Here is a 19533-nt window from a genome sequence, read left to right on the forward strand (position 1 = left end):
TTTAAGGTGTTGCCCACAGATACCATTCAGATTTTGTTCTCTAACTTTATTCTCTAAACTGCACTGAGAGAATAAAAGAAACTTCAATGAGTTAGTGCTTTTTAATGCATCCTCTTAGGGCCTGTGTACAGGGCCAGTGCTAGACTATTTTGTGCCCTAGGCAAGACCTGCCATATGCGCCCCCTCAGCCAAAAAAATAAAAAAATAAAAAATTTAAAAACACTGCACTGCTACATGGAATATTGTCATGTGTGTGTGTCTGTGTGTTTTTTTTGTATATATATATATATATATATATATATATATATATATATCGTTTACTTATTACAGGTACTTATATAGCACCGTCAATTTACGCAGCGCTTCACATATATATTGTACATTCACTTCAGTCCCTAACCCTCAAGGGGTGTACAATCTAAGGTCCCTAACTCACATTCATACATACACATACTAGGGCCAATGTAGACAGGATCCAATTAACCTACCAACATGTCTCTGTATTGTGGGAGGAACCCAGAGTACCCTTAGGAAAAACACGCAGGCACAGGGAGTACATGCAAACTCCAGGCAGGTGGTGCTGTGGTTGGGATATTTATATATATATATATATATATATATATATATATACATACATACATAAATGGGCATATGTGTGGGGAGGCTGTGAAACAATTGTGCAGAGTAAAGATACCATCATTCCCTCATCATCCCCTGTGTATGAGGAGAGGGGGACTCTGTAGAGAATTGAAGAATTCATACAAGAGATCAATAGGCCACACAGAAAGAGTGCCGGCCTGTGCTGTGCCGAGGCACCCCTAGGTGTCAGTGCACCCTAGGCAGCTGCTTAGTTTGCCTAGTGGAAGCACTGGCCCTGCTTGTGTAGATTAATTTTTGTTTACATCACGGTAACACAGTGGCTTCGTGGTTAGCACTTCTGCCTTGCAGCAGTAGGGTGCTTGGTTTGAATGCCAACCAGGACACTACTGGCCCAGAATTTACCTGTTGTCCTAGTGCTTGTGTGGGTGTACCCTAGTTTCCTCTCACATTCCAAAAACATGTTGGTAGGTTAATAAGTCCCTGCCTGAATTGTCCCTGGTATGTATATGTATGCATGTGAGATAGGAACCTTAGATTGTAAGCTCCTCAAAGACAGGGACAGGGACTGATGTCAACATGCAATAAGCAGAGCACTGTGTAAATTCTCGGTGCTATATTAGTACCTGTAATAAAAAAAATTGCTTCTCTCCCCATGAAAGCCAACGGAGATATACAAGCAGGGTGATGCAGCCTAGAAGGAGGTTAAATGCAGGTTAGAAGGTGGTCAAATGCACCTGTGAATGATCTCAGAGGCATGTCAAATATAAACAGAATGCACCACAGCATGAGCTGCATTTGCTCATAGACAAAAGCCCAAAGCCCATTAACACAGGCCCTTAGGCCACAGCGACCAGGATTTTACACACACCCCTGGCTACTATAGCAACTCAGACTGTGTTTAAATTGGTTCACTGGGTGATGGGTTCACCCCTTCAGTCTCCACTCGCATCGCTAGCCTACTAACTGACATATCTGCTTGGATGTCACTCCACTTCCTCAAACTCAACCTTTCCAAAACTGAGCTCCTAGTATTCCCCCCTGCCTGTGCCACCTCCACTGACTTGACCATAAATATCGGTAACACAATCATCAGTCCATCCCCTCACGCCAGGGTACGAGGTGTAATCCTAGACTCCCATCTATCCTTCCAGCCCCAGATCCAATCGCTGACAAAATCATGTAGACTTCACCTCCACAACATCTCCAAGATAAGCAACTTATTCACTCCCTTGTTATATCACGCCTCGACTATTGTAACTCCCTCCTCATTGGCCTACCTCATCGCAGGCTATCCCCACTTCAGTCTATCATGAATGCTGCTGCCAGACTCATCCACCTTACTAACTGTTCTGTATCTGCCACCCCTCTCTGCCAATCCCTGCACTGGCTCCTAGTTGCCCAACGGATAAAATTCAAAACACTAACAATGACATATAAAGCCGTCCACAACACTGCCCCAACTTACATAACCGATCTTATCTCTAAATATCACCCAAACCGTACTCTCCGCTCCTCGCAAGACCTCCTACTCTCTAGCTCCCTTATCTCCTCCTCCCGTGCTCGTCTCCAAGACTTTTCCAGGGTGTCACCCATCCTCTGGAACTCCCTACCCCAATCTATCAGACTATCGCCTACTCTACTTACTTTGAGGCGATCACTGAAAACTTATCTCTTCAGGGAAGCCTATCCTGCCCTCAGCTAATACTGGAATCCTCTACTCTTCCAACCACTCCATCCCCCACAGTTATTACCTATTGTACCATTCACCCCTCCCTCCTAGATTGTAAGCTCCAAGGAGCAGGGCCCTCAAATCCCTCTTGTATTGAACTGTATTGTTACTGTATTGTCTCCCACTATAATGTAAAGCGCTGAGCAAACCGTTGGCGCTATATAAAGCCTGTATAATAATAATAATTTGTTTTCAGTTGCAAGTATTTTGGGCAGCTGTTCAGGCGCCTGATCACTTCCACAGCCTACCAAAGGTACTAACACCAGCCATTCACTGGTCTCCCCTCTGGTGAAGGAACATGGAAGAGATCTGTATTACGTAATTTCCGGGTTTGACTGTCACTTTCCCTGGCTGCTGTGGCTGAGGAAGAAGCTAAGGGAGCATAATCTGTGCTCCATTAGCTTCAGTGCAAGTCAGTTAAGACATCAGAGGTCTTTTGAACTCCTGATGTCTCAGTAAAGAGAACCTGTCATTACCGTGCTATAGAATATATATGATATATGATAGAAATAAAGTTACTGTACATAAGGAGCTAAACACATGTACACGCCACTACATACAAAAACAACGATGATACATATCACCGCGAACATCAGAGAGAAAGCAGCTATTCTAAGGTCATTATTCAAGGTTAACTCTAAACTGGAAAGGCTTTTAAAGCAGCACCTAGGGATAATTTTGGGTACCAAAGTTTGTTGCTGTTTTATAGTCGTGCACAATTTTAAGGTTTGCCATGCTGGGTATCTATCAGGGGTGGACTGACCATTTGGAAACTCGGGCAGTGCCCGAGGGTCCAGGGTCAGTAGGGGGCCCCATGAGATGCCCCTGGTTCCTTTTTCATGGGCTTTTTTTGAGTTTGGGCAAGGATACAGGGGCCCCATGATCCCCTATTGCCCAGGGGCCCCAGGAGTTGTCAGTCCGCCCCTGGTATCTATATAGTATTGTTTGAGTACGCTAAAATTACCATTAGTGTATTTTATTTCACTGAAAATTTGCAATAAACATGTGCTACCACCATTTTATTCTCTAGGATCTTTGCTTTCAGAAAATATATCGTATTGGGTAACCCTAACAATAACATGCACAAAAAAATAAAAAAAATGACTGTGGTAACTATGTGGGTAATCTGCCCCATTATACTATATAAGTCTTTACTCAAATTTTAAAGTGGTTGTAAGCCCTTACATATTACCAGAGAAGTGACTAGCCTGGTTTTACACAGAGATGAAATGATTCATTCCTATCTACAGCTGTCTTTTCCTTACATCCATTCAGATGTAGTCCAGTCCAGCAAGCCCAGAATTCACACAAGATTTCTCAGCTCTGAAAAGTAGGGGGGCTTAGAGCTGAAGTTACATTAATGAAGAGAGCTCTGAGAGCTGATTGGAGGGGCTGAGGCTGTCAATCACAGGATGTGCCCTCCCCTGTCACCAGGGCCTTAGATAATTGTTTTTCTGGGGGGGGGGGTCAGCCTTAGGACAATAATTTGCTTGCCTGCCACATGGTGAGAAATTGTGGGTGTGGCAAAATGTGGGAGGGACTTGACCCTACTTACTGTGTACACGATAGCATATATCACAGCCCAAAAAATATGCTATAACCACTTTCACGAAGCCATTCGCGGCCTTGGCTGTCAATTGGTGATTCCCTGCCAGCACCCAGAGATCTCCAAGGATTTCCGACGGGGGAGAGACCTGTCCCTAAACACGCCCTTGTAAATTATCTCATGAAATGACACTGTTAAATGTTTTATGCGGTTCACATGAAAGGATGTTCACTTATTGTTAGAACAAATTATAAAGACAATTTGTATACACTTTGTGTAACGCTGATAAGGCTCTCATCAGAGTTAACCTGAGACTATACAAACTGTTGTATGGCAGGCAGGCACTCACTTTTTCTTTAGTTCGGGCCAGTGCCCCGTGGTGTCTGCAGCAGTAGTTCACACTCCAGGTACACACATGGAGCACGGACAGTCCACACTACCAGAAGCATCCACCTGCAATGCCTTGTTGTCTCCCTCTGGCCTCCTCCTTCCCCTCCTCTCCCGGGAATCATCCACTCAGCTACACAGTCTCCTGGGTGCTGTAGTCTTCACCTACCCCTCCCCCAGCACTGCGCTCTTCCACCACAGGATCCCAGCTGACCAGCCTCAGTATAACAAACAATCGTGGGACTAACAGCTGAGCTGCTTTGTGCCGCATATGTATATGCGGCCCAGCAGCCCTGGCATACCACTTATGCCCTATGGCCTGGGACACACTCACTTCACATTATTTCCACTCGCCAAATGCAAGCATGGCGAGTGGAAATTTTGAGGCCTGTTGTTCATATTTCATGCCTGAGGTTTACAAACACTTTAAGGAACATTATGTGTATATATACATTTGACTATAAAATTTGCATTTCTGTTTTGCATCATTATAAAAAAGCATTTTATGTATAAACATCACATACCGTACACGTTGCTCGTCCTTTTCCCTAAGTTGTGTGTCTCGCTCAAGAACTTGTGTTATCGCTCTTTGCTCCTCCCCCGTCAAGAAACTGAGATCCAGAAGGTCCCCATTTTCTCCCACTTCCATCCTTTGAGCACATTGGTCCCCGCCCTTTAAGGAGCACAGGTCACCTACAGCAGCCAAGGACAATAAGTAGGAGATATTTAATTACCTGTCAGATAGAGCAGCTCAAAATATAATAATTAATACATCGCCTTAAATTAAAAAAAGTAATAGAAGCATGATCTAGTTATTGATCATTGTCAATGAAAGGTTCATTAGTTATCTGATCTTAAAACATGAAAAAACTGATGAACAAAATGTATTCATCATTGACTATATATTTACTAACCAGTATACTGTAAAGGCACAGAAAAGCACATACAACTGTGCTGTGTATAAGCTGTATGCATTACTGAACAAATCATAGGCTAAGCACTTATATAATAGACATTTAAATCATTTAGGTACATTTAGACTATATTAATAATATATACTCTAAAACAAAAACTTCTATATACCATAAAATACATCGGTACATCACATCACATAAGTCAAAACAGGATTAAACATACAAAGTAGCATACCACACAAACAACTAACAAATGACATAAATTTCATATACACTCTCTGCTGGGGAGGTATAGCGGTTGCTCTCGGTGGTATATGTACAGGATGTATTTATAAGACCAAGACCACAAGCGCTGACTAAGGAAGTGATGAATGGCAGGCGATTAGCAAAATTTAAAAAAAGTTCATTTGCACTAATTGGACTTTATAATGTGCCTAAAAATGTTCAACATGTTAAATGTTTAAATACAAATGTATCACAAATGTATTAGAAACATGTCCAACACAGGCATGAAAAATAAATTCAAACTGGAAAACAAAATAAAAAAAAACAAAAATAAATGAAAACACAAAAGTCTTGCACATAACTGTTGAAAGGTATAGCACTAAACCACGGCATGTTTACAAAAGCCTCTCTCAGGGAGAAAGAATGGGGGCTGCTGCATTTACAGCATAAGGCAGCCCATAGATGAGTCTCTTTTTTTTTTTTCGTTCAACCAGTAGGTTGAACAAAAAAAAAAACCTGAATTGAATCCCCCATCCACATACTTAAGGTGGATGCTGGGGGGGGGGGGGGGGGTATCCTCCCTGCTGAGCTATTGTATTCTGACAGTGGGAAGACTTCCCCCCCATCAGAATACACTGATCAGCATTGCAGGCTGTAGACTACAGTGCTGATCCAACAGGGCAGTTGTACAAACGTTGATCAGTGGATCGACTTCTGTACAACCTCAGTGCCCATACATGGATCACAATTCGGCTGGCCCCTGCTGAACCAGTTGAATTTCATTCCATGTATGGCCAGCCTATGTTGCCTGCACTTACGGACATTTCACCAAACTCTTCTGTCATGGCTAAATCTTATGCTGACCATATGCTTTACAATCTGATTGTACAATCTCCTTTAGATCTACCAACAACCATTTAGTGTGAAGGCCTATTTGATTAGATACAAATTGAATGGATTGTTTACGTTTATCCTCATATTGTATACTTTTGGTAAATTTAAAGGATCTTGGACAATCACAATGTAGTGTGTAGTCTGGCAGGCAAAGCACCAGCAATTTTGGGCAGTATTGGAGTTTGTTGCCAAGCCCCATTGCAATTGATCCATCACTATGAAGCCGCACAAATCTTACAGAGAGCCCAACTCAGTTCTTCCATTGTAATCTAGGAAGCATGTAGTCACACCTGTGCAATTGACAAGTTAAAGCTTTGGCTTCATCACCTTCTAAGTCACTGCCTGAAATAACTAAAGAGATAACTGTTTCTGGATTTTTTCTTGGATTTTTGTTTGCTGCATGTTTGCACTGGATCTACAACTCAAATGTATTAAAGCCAGATTTAGCCTGGGAATTATTATTCTAGAGCTTGTTCACAACAGACCAGGGCCGTCTTAACAGCATTATGGACCCATGGGCAAAGTATTGCACTGGGGCCCCTACGAGCCTATCCAATTTTCCCTAGTTGATAGAACTCAATATATATTTACTAGTACTTTCAATATAATCGATTTTAAACAAGTAGAGGGGAAGATGTCATTTGGATCGTAGATTTAGCAGAGTGACAGGCTGTGGCTGTCCACGCAGCCTAAATCCTGGCATGCTGCCCAGGACACGGCCATCCTAGGACAGTTTATAAAAAGTGTGACTGTCCTAACAAATCCAGGATAGTTGGCAAATTTGGTGCAAGACTATCATGGGGTCCCCATGTACCTGGGGCCCCTGGGCACTGCTCAGGGGTGCCCATGCATTAAGATGGCCCTGCAACAGACAGCCGTGCCTGAGCGCATGACCACTGATGATAGCACGCTGGAACAGCAACAATGCGCAATCACTTTGTTTTTCTGTTGTGTGAACTTTATTGAAATGCCAAAGTGGCATTTTGTCAATTTCTATTCACTCAGCATAATTGTAATGCAGTAGTTTGCGCTGCAACACCCTGCACTGAATAGTACTTTATGTAGTACCTTTCCCAGCACATATCACTGCAGTGGTGTGAAGCTTTTTGCCTCTTCCTGCAATGGTGCTGTACAAGGCAAGGCTGCCAAATACAGTTGCAGCACACCTGGTATGAATGAGTCCTTAATGAGGGGTCCAGCATTGGTAGCTCATTTCTTTTTTGCACTCTATATTATAAATGTAGATGTTTTTTTTGTTGTGGTCCAATGTTTTGCCATAGATTTTACATTTCACTTAATTAAATTCAGCGTATACCAAACCTCACAGTATTCAGTAACCATCCAGTAAACTGCTAAAATTGAGCTGTGTTTGAATGGTGGAAAAGAAAGGTTATTTCTGAGGATAAAAAGTGAGACTTTGCAAAACATTGTACACCACCCAGGGGCGGACTGACAACTCATGGGCCCCCTGGGCAATAGGGGATCATGGGGCCCGTGTCCTTGCCCAAACTCAAAAAAACCTATGAAAAAGGTACCAGGGGCATCTTATGGGGCCCCCTACTGACCCCAGGCCCTCGGCCGGGTGCCGAGTTTCCAAATGGTCAGTCCGCCCCTGACACCACCTATACATGGCCCGGCACTGCTTGTGTGACACTCGCAACCAAAAGTAAAGATCAATAAACTGATTCAAAAAGTCAAGACACTTATTCTGAAATATGTTTTTCTAGCTAGAATATTATTTTACTGGATATATTCCTGTTTCATTTTTTTTTTTTGCACTGATCTTTTCAATTTGCTGAATCTTTTCAAAATTGGATGAAAGCTTGTTGGTGACCAGCCAATGTATCCCACTGTCCTCTAATTCAGGGGTCTAGAACTCTGACCCAAGGGCCACATCCATCCTGCTAAAAAAATGTTACCCGACCCACAGCAATTCTGCTGTATAGGGGGAGCTGGATTGACGTGGGGACTTCTGATGTCAAATGGGGAATAAGATGTGAAGGAGGGCTCTGATATGAAAGAGGGCTTCAGATGAGAAATGGGGAATTTGATGTGATGGGGGCTTCTGATGTAAAAGGAGGACTCTCATGGAAGAGGGGCTTTGATGTGATTGGGGCAGTTTCTGATGTGAAAAGAGGGACTTCTGATGCCAAAAGGGAGACTGTTTTTTTTTGTGCCCACTAATATATGTAATATATATGGCCCACAGCAATTCTGATGTAAAGGGGGGTGCTGGCCTGACATGAAGGGGGACGTCTGTTGTGAAATGGGGAATCTGACGTGAAGAGGGGCTCTGATAAGAAGGAGGGCTTCAGATGAGAAATAGGGAATCTGATGTGATGGGGGCTTCTGATGTGAAAAGAGGACTCTGATGGAAGAGGGGTTTGGATGTGATGGGGGGGAGTTTCTTATGTGAAAAGAGGGACTTCTGATGCCAAAAGGTAGACTGTTTTTTTTGTGCCCACTAATATATGTAATATATATGGCCCACAGCAATTCTGATGTAAAGGGGGGTGCTGGCCTGACATGAAGGGGGACTTCTGTTGAGAAATGGGGAACCTGATGTGAAGGGGGACTCTGATACGAAGGAGGGCTTCAGATGAGAAATGGGGAATCTGATGTGATTGGGACTTCTGATGTGAAAGGAGGACTCTGATGGAAGAGCGGTTTTGATGTGATGGGGGGGAGTTTCTGATGTGAAAAGAGGGACTTCTGATGCCAAAAGGGAGACAGTTTTTTTTGCCCACTAATATATGTAATATATATTGCCCACAGTAATTCTGATGTAAAGGGGGGTGCTGGCCTGACATGAAGGGCGACTTCTGTTGTGAAATGGGGAATCCTACGTGAAGGGGGCTCTGATACAAAGGAGGGCTTCAGATGAGAAATGGGGAATCTGATGTGAAAGGAGGACTCTGATGGAAGAGGAGTTTTGATGTGATGGGGGGAGTTTCTGATGTGAAAAGAGGGACTTCTGATGCCAAAAGGGAGACTGGTTTTTTTTGTGCCCACTAATATATGTAATATATATGTCTCACAGCAATTCTGATGTAAAGGGGGGTGCTGGCCTGACATGAAGGGGGACGTCTGTTGTGAAATGGGGAATCTGACTTGAAGGGGGGCTCTGATAAGGAGGGCTTCAGATGAGAAATGGGGAATCTGATGTGATGGGGACTTCTGTTGTGAAAGGAGGACTCTGATGGAAGAGGGGCTTTGATGTGATGGGGGGGAGTTTCTGATGTGAAAAGAGGGACTTCTGATGCCAAAAGGGAACCTGTTATTTTTGCCCACTAATATATGTAAAATATACATCATGCCTTCATACTGAAAAGACTGGACGCCCCTTCTCTAATGCAATGGTTTGCATGCACAGCCTGCATGATTGCTGTACAATTACACTAGTTATTTGTGTGGCCAATACCCCTGTCAGACAGGTAATGATAGATACATTATGGGTACAGCCTTTATTCTACAGCGTGTTCTGTAACTCTATTCTATATTTACAGTTTCCACCTAAAAAGAAAACAGTATCTCAGGGAAACAAAAGGGTACATTGGTGACATTCGCAACCTTTACACCGCGCTGTAACACGAAGACATGAAAAGCGTTATCTGACAGACAGATTTTGTTACAGGCAAATCAAGCTGGTAGACTTCCTCTTTGTAAGAGTACACTACACGCCTGCATTGCTCACATAGCAACGCTGTTTCATCTATTATTCCTAGGTCATTTGTAGATGCTTTGACATATCGTCTTTATTTAACAAACCACACCTCCTAAAGCGCACTTTACATCTGGACAGGGTGTTTAAATCCATCGGTTACCTGTTCAGTTTTTCACTATGTCTAGGCCTGCTCAAAACTTGCTGGTCCATTGCATGTTAACATTGACATTAGGGCTAACCACACATTGATCTTTTTTTTCGATCAGTCAATAGGCTGATCAAAAAAACTGAACAGATTCCCCTATCCACTCAAACGAGGTGGATGAAGAAATCCTCCCCATTGCACTACTGTATTCTGGCAGTAGGGACTCCTCCATTGTCAGAATACACTGACCAGCGCTGCAGCGTAAACATCGCATAATGTAAATTCATCATCAATCAGGTTGTCTAGTAATATAGATCCATGTCAATCACAATGAATGACATCCACCAACCCAACAGGCAGCACAGTGGCTAAATGGTTAGCACTCCTGCCTGGCAGTACTAGGGTCGTTGGTTCAAATCCCATCCACAGCACCACCTACCTGGAGTTTGCATGCTCTCCCTGTGCCTGTGTGGGTTTCCTCCGTGTATTCCAGCTTCCTCCCACACTCCAAAGACAAGCTAGTAGGTTAATTGATTCCTGTCCAAATTGGCCCTAGCAGGGGCGGACTGACCATTTGGAAACTCGGGCACGGCCCGGGGTCAGTAGGGGGCCCCATGAGATGCCCCTGGTACCTTTTTCATAGGTTTTTTTGAGTTTGGGCAAGGACACAGGGGCCCCATGATCCCCTATTGCCCGGGGGCCCCATGAGTTGTCAGTCCGCCCCTGGGCCCTAGCATGTATGAATGTAAGTTAGGGACCTTAGATTGTACACCCCTTGAGGGTTAGGGACTGGTGTGAATGTATTATATATATGTAAAGCGCTACATAAATTAACAGTGCTATATAAGTTCCTAAACTAAATAAATAAACCCACCAAAAGAAAAAAAAATCCCGCTTACTGCCAATACAATCTGCTTCTGTCAGTACCATGCAATTTGGTGCAGTGTGTTTTTTTTATAGTAGTGCATGCACTACTTTTCCTGCATTCTAGTTTCGACTTGCAGCCCAAATTCAGTGAGCTGATCCCATATCCTGCTTCAGTGCTGCTACATCCGGAGACAAATTCATGTACCTGTTCCCGACAGCCACTGTGTCTGAATCTGTCACAAACACTGACAATTTTGGTGTGTGTTTGTATCGTGGATATCTAATATCACACTAATAGCTAGCTGCATTTCCCCTCACAATATTCTTTAGATTTTTGTGAAAGAGGAAATTTAGCAAAAGTGTTTGTTTAAAATCTTCAGTTAAAGAGGAGCTCCAGTCTGTCCCCCTCCAAAAAATGAATAGTCATCAGCTATATATACTGTAGCTGCTAATTTTTAATCTAAGAACACTTACATGTCCAGGGATCCAGCAGTGTCCTCACCAAAGCCGATTCTTCAATGGGCTTCAGGTCCAGGTGCCAGCATCTTAACTAAGGGAAAACCACTGTGAAGCCTTGCGACTCCACAGCTAGCTTCCCATTGCACATGCGTGAGCTGTGCTGTGCTTTGTGAATGGTCTTCCAGTCTTCTTGGACCTGTGATGTGTTCCAAAAAGATGCAGGCAAAGGGGGATACATCTTCCACTCTGATCGCCTAGGCGCCCCCCCAAAAAAAGTGCCAATTGTTAAAGTGGAGAGGAGAAGGGGCAAATAAGCAGAACTTGCCTTTTTGGGTGAAGTTCTGCTTTAGGTGCAATGAGGTGTATACCACTTCCTGGATCTCTACCTGTTCTTTATCTGTTCCTCCTCTCCATTTGTCCTGTCACAGAATGCTTTATATTTTGTAAACCCATTCACAGAGTACAAGGTGTTCCAGGGGATAGGAGGGGTGACTGTGGGACTTGTGTGTAAAGAGGTTGCAGCCCTGGAACTGAATAAACATGTAAATTATAAACAACAGGCAGTGATCTAGGAGGTGGCATATACATCAATACATTTAATTATGTGTTACCTAGATTGTAAATAAACATTTTTCCCAGAGTAATTCGTTAACTAGTTGCAGACTTTCGGTGTGCTACACATGTCCAAAAAAAACTTTATCATTGTACACAGGACATGTGTAGCATATCCAGTCTTTCTGCCCTGCTTGTGGGTGCAGGATTATAACTTTTTTTTTTTAATTCTTGAACTGGATGGACTTTTTTCTATTTTCAGCCAGACTAACTATGTAACTAGGTGATTAATCAAAGCCAGCATTAAAGTATACTCAGAGAAGACGTCGGCAGCTCTAGCTGTCAATAAACAACACTGCTCCAGACTGTGAATATACAAAGATACAAAGTAACATATTGTTACATTTGTCTTTTTCTGTTCATTCATCTGCAGGTCAAAAACAGATGACCTTCGATCTGCAGATGATGTTAGCTAAAGCACCCTGACAAGAAACTATTACTTGCGTGCTAATTTTTTTGTTTCTATCGTGTTAACTATTAATATGTAAACGCATTTGATTTTGTTTTGTTTGTTAATATTTTTACACATTTAACATATATTTACACATTTCCAATTTTAAAAAGTGCAAAATTGAAAATAAAAACACTTTGTTTCATTTGTGAATATTTTTACAATGCTTTGTACCAGAATGCTAATTTTAGTGTCATTTTAAACAGGACAAATGACAGAATAAAATGCACACATTTGATGTGCAAAAACACTATTTATTTTGAAACTAACACTGCTCAAAAAAGGAAAAAGTGTGTTTTGTTTACCTTTGTTGTGTTTTATCGTCTGATTGTCTGGATTGAGACAAAAAAATCATTGTTGCAAGAAAATATGTTGTTTGTCCTTAAAAACAATATATGTATAACCTTGTTGAAATGACAAAGTTATCGCTGAATAAACAGGTCCATAGCAGAATTGTAAAAATTGGTCTGGTCCACAGGGGGTGAACAGGTGTGAGAGGCAAAGTGGTTAAGTAGCTTATTTACTAAATTATCTGGCATTTCTAAAGATACACTGGGATTCTATGTCCACCTGCATGTCACAACACATATTTTTTCATGTAATAGCTGATTTAACTGTTACTGTATTTGTATTTCTGTCCATCCAGTCCTGATATTTACACTGCTCTGCCACCTCTTACCTGGCAATGAAACGGACCAGATTACAAGACTCCTTCTTATCCCCACCCTGTGACTGGACAGTGAAAAGAGAAGCAACACTCCGATGAGCTTATCTCTGTCACTGTGCTATCAGCATGCCCCATGCAATGCAACACACCCGACAGGCTACTTGTGCTGCTTCTCCCTCCCCTCTCTGAGCTCTTCTGTACAGTAGACTGCAAGAGGCTGACACAAAGTCAAATGTGAGCATTACAAAGATACGATTAACAATGTAGTCATAATTACAGGCCTGCATTATTTGTGCCTATTATATTGTTGAACTTTAAAGTAGACTGAAACATGATCATTAAAAACTCATTCAAGCTTTAACATGTTAATATAATTGCAAAAGTTGTTTCTTTTTACATCTACAATTTTAATAACATTAAATCTCGGTAATCCTGGTATAATGGCCTCGTTATAGTACATCCTGCTATGGGTTGATTACTGTCTGCAAGTGGTGCTCCTGCATTGCCACCCTGTCACATACACCCTGGAGGAGAAAACATGTGGCTGTGCTGGCAGACATTAGCAGGGTTGGGCCACTTATATCAATACCAGTGTACAGCGAGGAGGTGCAGCCAATTCGGGAGTGAGTGCACATGAACAGGAAGTTGCTGAAAAAGACTGGAGGAGATCAGCAGGATTGAGATGGAAAAAAAAGTATTTTATGGAAAAATATTGCAAATGTTTATGGTACAGTGTTTTAGCATCTACTTTAAATTCAATTATTTAAAAAAAGATTATATATGTCTTAGACACAGATCTGATCCTTAGAGGACTCTTACCTCCAGTGAAATACATTCTCAAGTACAGGCTTTTTTCTACATTGCTAATTAGAGAAAAGTAATATAGGATGTGGTGGAAGCAGAAGTGTTGCAAGGTACTTTGGAGTGTTATTTCACTGTCCTGCTTCTCTGGCTTTAGAGTCAGTTCACACTATAGAAATGCAGTCCAGATGCATTTAAGATGCAGTTTTGACACATTTGTGGTGCATTCCGGTGCGTCTTTTATGTGTTTTTGACGCGTTCCAGTGTGTTTTTTTATGCATTCCAGTTCATTTTTCCCCCTCTCTGTTTCTTCAATTTAAATATGGACGTATGCATTCCGATGCATTTTTGATGCATTTTTGACGCATTCCAGTGCGTTTTTGTATGCATTCTAGTTAACTTTTTTCCCCCTCTCTTTTTCTTCAATTTAAATAGGGACATGCGCATTCCGGTACATTTTTGATGTGTTTTACTGCGTTCCAGTACAGTTCTGTGCAGAAAAAATGCAGCATGTTCTACTGGAACGCACTAAAACTGCAAGCACTGGTGTGAATGATGACATTGAGAACCATAGAACCTACTTTCTGTGCATTTTTGATGCAGAAAAAAAGCAGTGGTATTTGATCACCACTGGGTTTTTTTAATTTTTTGCTATACAAATGAAAAAATACCAAAGATTTTGCAAAAAAATAATTTTTTGCTTAGTTTTTGTTATAAAATTTAGCAAATAGATAATTTTGCATCATAAATTTAGGCCAAAATGTATTCTGCTACATTTTTGGGGTAAAGATAACCCAAAACAGTTTATATTATTTAGGCTGTGTGAAAGCTATAGAGTCTACAATCTATGGGATATATACAGTATTTTTCGCTCCATAAGACCTGACCATAAGACGCACCTAGGTTTTAGAGGAGGAAAACAAGGAAAAAAATTGTGAACCAATGGACTGCAGACATAGTACAGGAAATGACCAGAGACTGCAGACATAGTACAGGAGATGACCAGAGACTGCAGACACACTATAGAAGATAACCAGAGATTGCGAACATTGTACAAGAGATGACCAGAGACTGCAGACATAGTACAGGAGATGACCAGAAACTGCGGACATACTACAGGTGATGACCAGAGACTGTGGACACAGTACAGGAGATGAACAGAGACTGCAGACATAGTGCAGGAGATGACCAGAGACTGCGGACATACTACAGGAGATGACCAGAGACTGCGGACACAGTACATGAGATGACCAGAGATTGCGGACATACTACAGGAGATGACCAGAGACTGCGGACATACTACAGGAGATGACCAGAGACTGCGGACATAGTACAGGAGATGACCAGAGACTGCGGACACAGTCACTTTATCACTTTTAGGTAATAGGTGTGGGTGTTAGCTGCCGCCATTTTATTATTTTATTCTACTTCATTTTGAATTGCTGTACACTTCCTTAGCGCAGAAGGTATATATTATTTATAGTACAGGAGATGACCAGAGACTGCGGACACAGTACAGGAGATGACCATAGACTGCGGACACAGTACAGGAGATGACCAGAGACTGCGGACACAGTACAGGAGATGACCAGAGACTGCGGGCACAGTACAGGAGATGACCAGAGACTGCGGACACAGTACAGGGGATGACCAGAGACTGCGGACATAGTACAGGGGATGACCGGAGACTGCGGACACACTACAGGAGATGACCAGAGACTGCGGACATAGTACAGGAGATGACCAGAGACTGTGGACACAGTACAGGAGATAACCAGAGACTGCGGACATAGTACAGGAGATGACCAGAGACTGCGAACACAGTACAAGAGATGACCAGAGACTGCAGACATAGTACAGGAGATGACCAGAAACTGCGGACATACTACAGGTGATGACCAGAGGCTGTGGACACACTACAGGAGATGAACAGAGACTGCAGACATAGTGCAGGAGATGACCAGAGACTGCGGACATACTACAGGAGATGACCAGAGACTGCGGACACAGTACAGGAGATGACCAGAGATTGCGAACATACTACAGGAGATGACCAGAGACTGCAGACATACTACAGGAGATGACCAGAGACTGCGGTCATAGTACAGGAGATGACCAGAGACTGCGGACACAGTACGGGGAGATGTCCAGAGACTGCAGGCACAGTACAGGAGATGACCAGACACTGCGGACACAGTACAGGAGATGACCAGAGACTGCGGACATAGTACAGGAGATGACCAGAGACTGCGGACACAGTACAGGAGATGACCAGAGACTGCGGACATAGTACAGGTGATCAAAAAATAAATGGTCAGTCACTGATTTTTGATATATCTCCCAATGCTGGGATCACTTGTTTGGTTTTCACTGAATTTTATGATCAGTCACTGATCCTAATAAAGCATCGTGGTAGTTGTGAGCACATTTATTGTACAAATATATCACAATTGGATATATTTTATGATCACTATTTTTTTACTTTGGTTTGTCACTTTTTGGAACCCAATAGGGATCAAGGCATTATTGAGAGGTCACTTAGATTTATTGGGATTAGATCATTATTTGTGATATTATTACAGTTTTGTATATTTTTATATGCGTTATTCATATATAAATATTTATTTATGTCTTGAGCGCTACACCATTTATTTTTTTATTTAGTATTTATCACTTTTAGGTAATAGGTGTGGGTGTTAGTTGCTGCCATTTTATTAATTTATTCTACTTCATTTTGAATTGCTGTACACTTCCTTAGCGCAGAAGGTATATGTTATTTATAGTACAGGAGATGACCAGAGACTGCGGACACAGTACAGGAGATGTTCAGAGACTGCAGACACAGTACAGGAGATTACCAGAGACTGCGGACACAGTACAGGAGATGACCAGAGACTGCGGACATAGTACAGGAGATGACCAGAGACTGCGGACACAGTACAGGAGATGGCCAGAGACTGCGGACACAGTACAGGAGATGACCAGAGACTGCAGACACAGTACAGGAGATGACCAGAGACTGTAAACAAAGTACAGGAGATGACCAGAGACTACGAACATAGTACAGGAGATGACCAGAGACTACGGACATAGTACAGGAGATGACCAGAGACTGCGGACACAGTACAGGAGATGACCAGAGACTGCGGACAAAGTACAAGAGATGACCAGAGACTGCGGACACAGTACAGGAGATGATCAGAGACTACGGACATAGTACAGGAGATGACCAGAGACTGCGGACACAGTACAGGAGATGACCAGAGACTGCAGACACAGTACAGGAGATGACCAGAGACTGCGGACACAGTACAGGGGATGACCAGAGACTGCGGACACAGTACAGGAGATGACCAGAGACTGCGGACACAGTACAGGAGATGACCAGAGACTGCAGACACAGTACAGGGGAGGACCAGAGACTGCGGACACACTACAGGAGATGACCAGAGACTGCGGACATAGTACAGGAGATGACCAGAGACTGCGGACACACTACAGGAGATGACCAGAGACTGCGGACATAGTAGAGGAGATAACCAGAGACTGCGGACATAGTACAGGAGATGACCAGAGACTGCGAACACAGTACAAGAGATGACCAGAGACTGCAGACATACTACAGGAGATGACCAAAGACTGCGGACATACTACAGATGACCAGAGACTGTGGACATACTACAGATGACCAGAGCCTGCGGACATACTACAGATGACCAGAGACTGTGGACATACTACAGATGACCAGAGACTGTGGACATACTATAGATGACTAGAGACTGTGGACATACTACAGATGACCTGAGCCTGCGGACACAGTACAGGGGATGACCAGAGACTGCGGACCTTTGGGGGGGAGGGAGTGGGTAACCGAATTTGACAGGTACCCGCTCCCACTTCCTCCCTCCCAGTCTTCTGGGACATGTAACAGGTCCCAGAAGACTGCCAGACCATTCACAAAGCGCAGCGCTTCTCGCGCATGCACAGTGGGCACCCGGCTGTGAAGCTGCAAACTGTCACAACTGGGTGCCCACATTAAAGATGCCGGCGCTGGGAGAGAAGACCGTGAGGACACCGCTGGATCGAGGAACAGGTAAGGTTCTACTGTAGAGAAGAACTGAGCAGACCAGTATTCTGACACGGCGGCAGCGGGAATACTGGGCTGGCCGCTCAATATTCGCTCCATAAGACGAACATATGGGGTATTGTGGTGATCAGGGCACTGATATGGTGTATGGTGGTGATCAGGGCACTAGTATGGTATATGGAGGTGATGGTATAGCATATGGCAGTGGTCAGCGGTGTTGGTTTGTGGTATGGCAGTGATCAGGACATTGGTATGGTGTATGGATGTGTTTTGTGCACACTGGGACAGGTGACAGGGCCTGCCTGCATTTTTTATTATTGATATTGTGGGACAGTGATCAGGGACACAGGGGCACTAAATTGGAGCACCAGACAGGCTGCTGTACACTCACACACTGCAGGATCGCTTCTCTCTGCTCTCACACTGAGTGCAGAGAGAAGCGATCTTTATATTCAGTTTCATTGTTTACTATGTGAGTGCTGTGATTGGTTACAGCAGTCACATGGTAAAACACCATGTGATCACCCAAACACAGCAGTAATGTGATCCACTGTGTCCGGGCAACACACCGATTACTGGGCTCCAGAGTGCGTGCTCTGTGAGTCGTGCAGGGGCCATCGATGTGGGCTGACGTACAGGAACGTTAGCCCACATAGGCACCGCTTCCCGTCTGCCGTTCATGTAGAATGGGCGGACAGGAAGAGGTTAAAATACTTCCCATAGCTATGCACAGTGTATGAAATAGGGCCAGATCTAGCCGGTCTGATGTGGGAGTGCAGTACAAAATGTCGGGGGGGGGGGGGGCAGACTATAGGAGGTCAGCAGGGCAGTCTACAAAAACAGGAATCAATAGTGGAGTGTACTGGGGGTCAGCAGGTCAGAGGATAGGGGTTAGCAGAGCAGAAGGAACGGATCAGCAGTTTGTAGGGCAGTGTACCGATCGACTTCTGTACAACCAGCCTCTAGGAACATTTCCACACAACCAGCACTTCCAGCTATAGCTGGCAGCATAGAAGTCTCTCTGCTGTCAGAACACAATACCTTAGCGGGAGTGATTCCTCTATCTACATCGAATGTGTGGATGTACTATGCAGTTTTTTTTTGGTCATCCCGCTGTTGAATGAAAATAAAATGTCTAATGTATAGGCTGCCTTACTGAGCCTACAATAAAGAAGAATTGCATTAAAACCTGCAACTGTTGAGACAATGAACACCATGGTCAGGTCTATTTCTATCAATGCATGTACAGAGTACAGGGGTCAGGAGTAGGTAATAAACAATACAACATATGGAGTGCAGCAGTTGGGATGAGTGTCATGTTCTCATCAGTGTCCCCACAGTGCCACCATCTTACATCAGAGTCTGGCAGAGTTCCCCCTTACATCAGAGTCTGTCAGAGCGCCCCCCCTACATCAGAGTCTGACAGAGTCCCCCTTACATCAGAGTCTGGCAGAGTCTCCCCTTACATCAGAGTCCAACAGAATG

At 43.4% G+C, this 19533-nt stretch overlaps 1 protein-coding gene across 3 annotated transcripts in view; it reads right to left on the reverse strand.

Annotated features, from left to right (window-relative positions):
- SYTL1 (synaptotagmin like 1) overlaps nucleotides 1-19533 on the reverse strand; it is an 81210-nt gene that overhangs the window by 45972 nt on the left and 15705 nt on the right. For 2 of the 3 annotated variants that reach the window (XM_089686241.1, XM_089686243.1), the window contains exon 2: nucleotides 4787-4955. In XM_089686241.1, the coding sequence (XP_089542367.1) occupies nucleotides 4787-4911 (125 nt within the window). In that variant the 5' untranslated portion in view covers nucleotides 4912-4955. Of the gene's footprint in view, nucleotides 1-4786; nucleotides 4956-19533 lie in introns of those variants that run through there. The other variant, XM_089686244.1, reaches the window with a different exon arrangement.

The sequence above is a fragment of the Staurois parvus genome, unplaced genomic scaffold, assembly GCF_062004578.1.
Source record: "Staurois parvus isolate SC_StPar_1 unplaced genomic scaffold, SC_StPar_1.0 ptg000394l, whole genome shotgun sequence".
NCBI lineage: Eukaryota > Metazoa > Chordata > Amphibia > Anura > Ranidae > Staurois > Staurois parvus.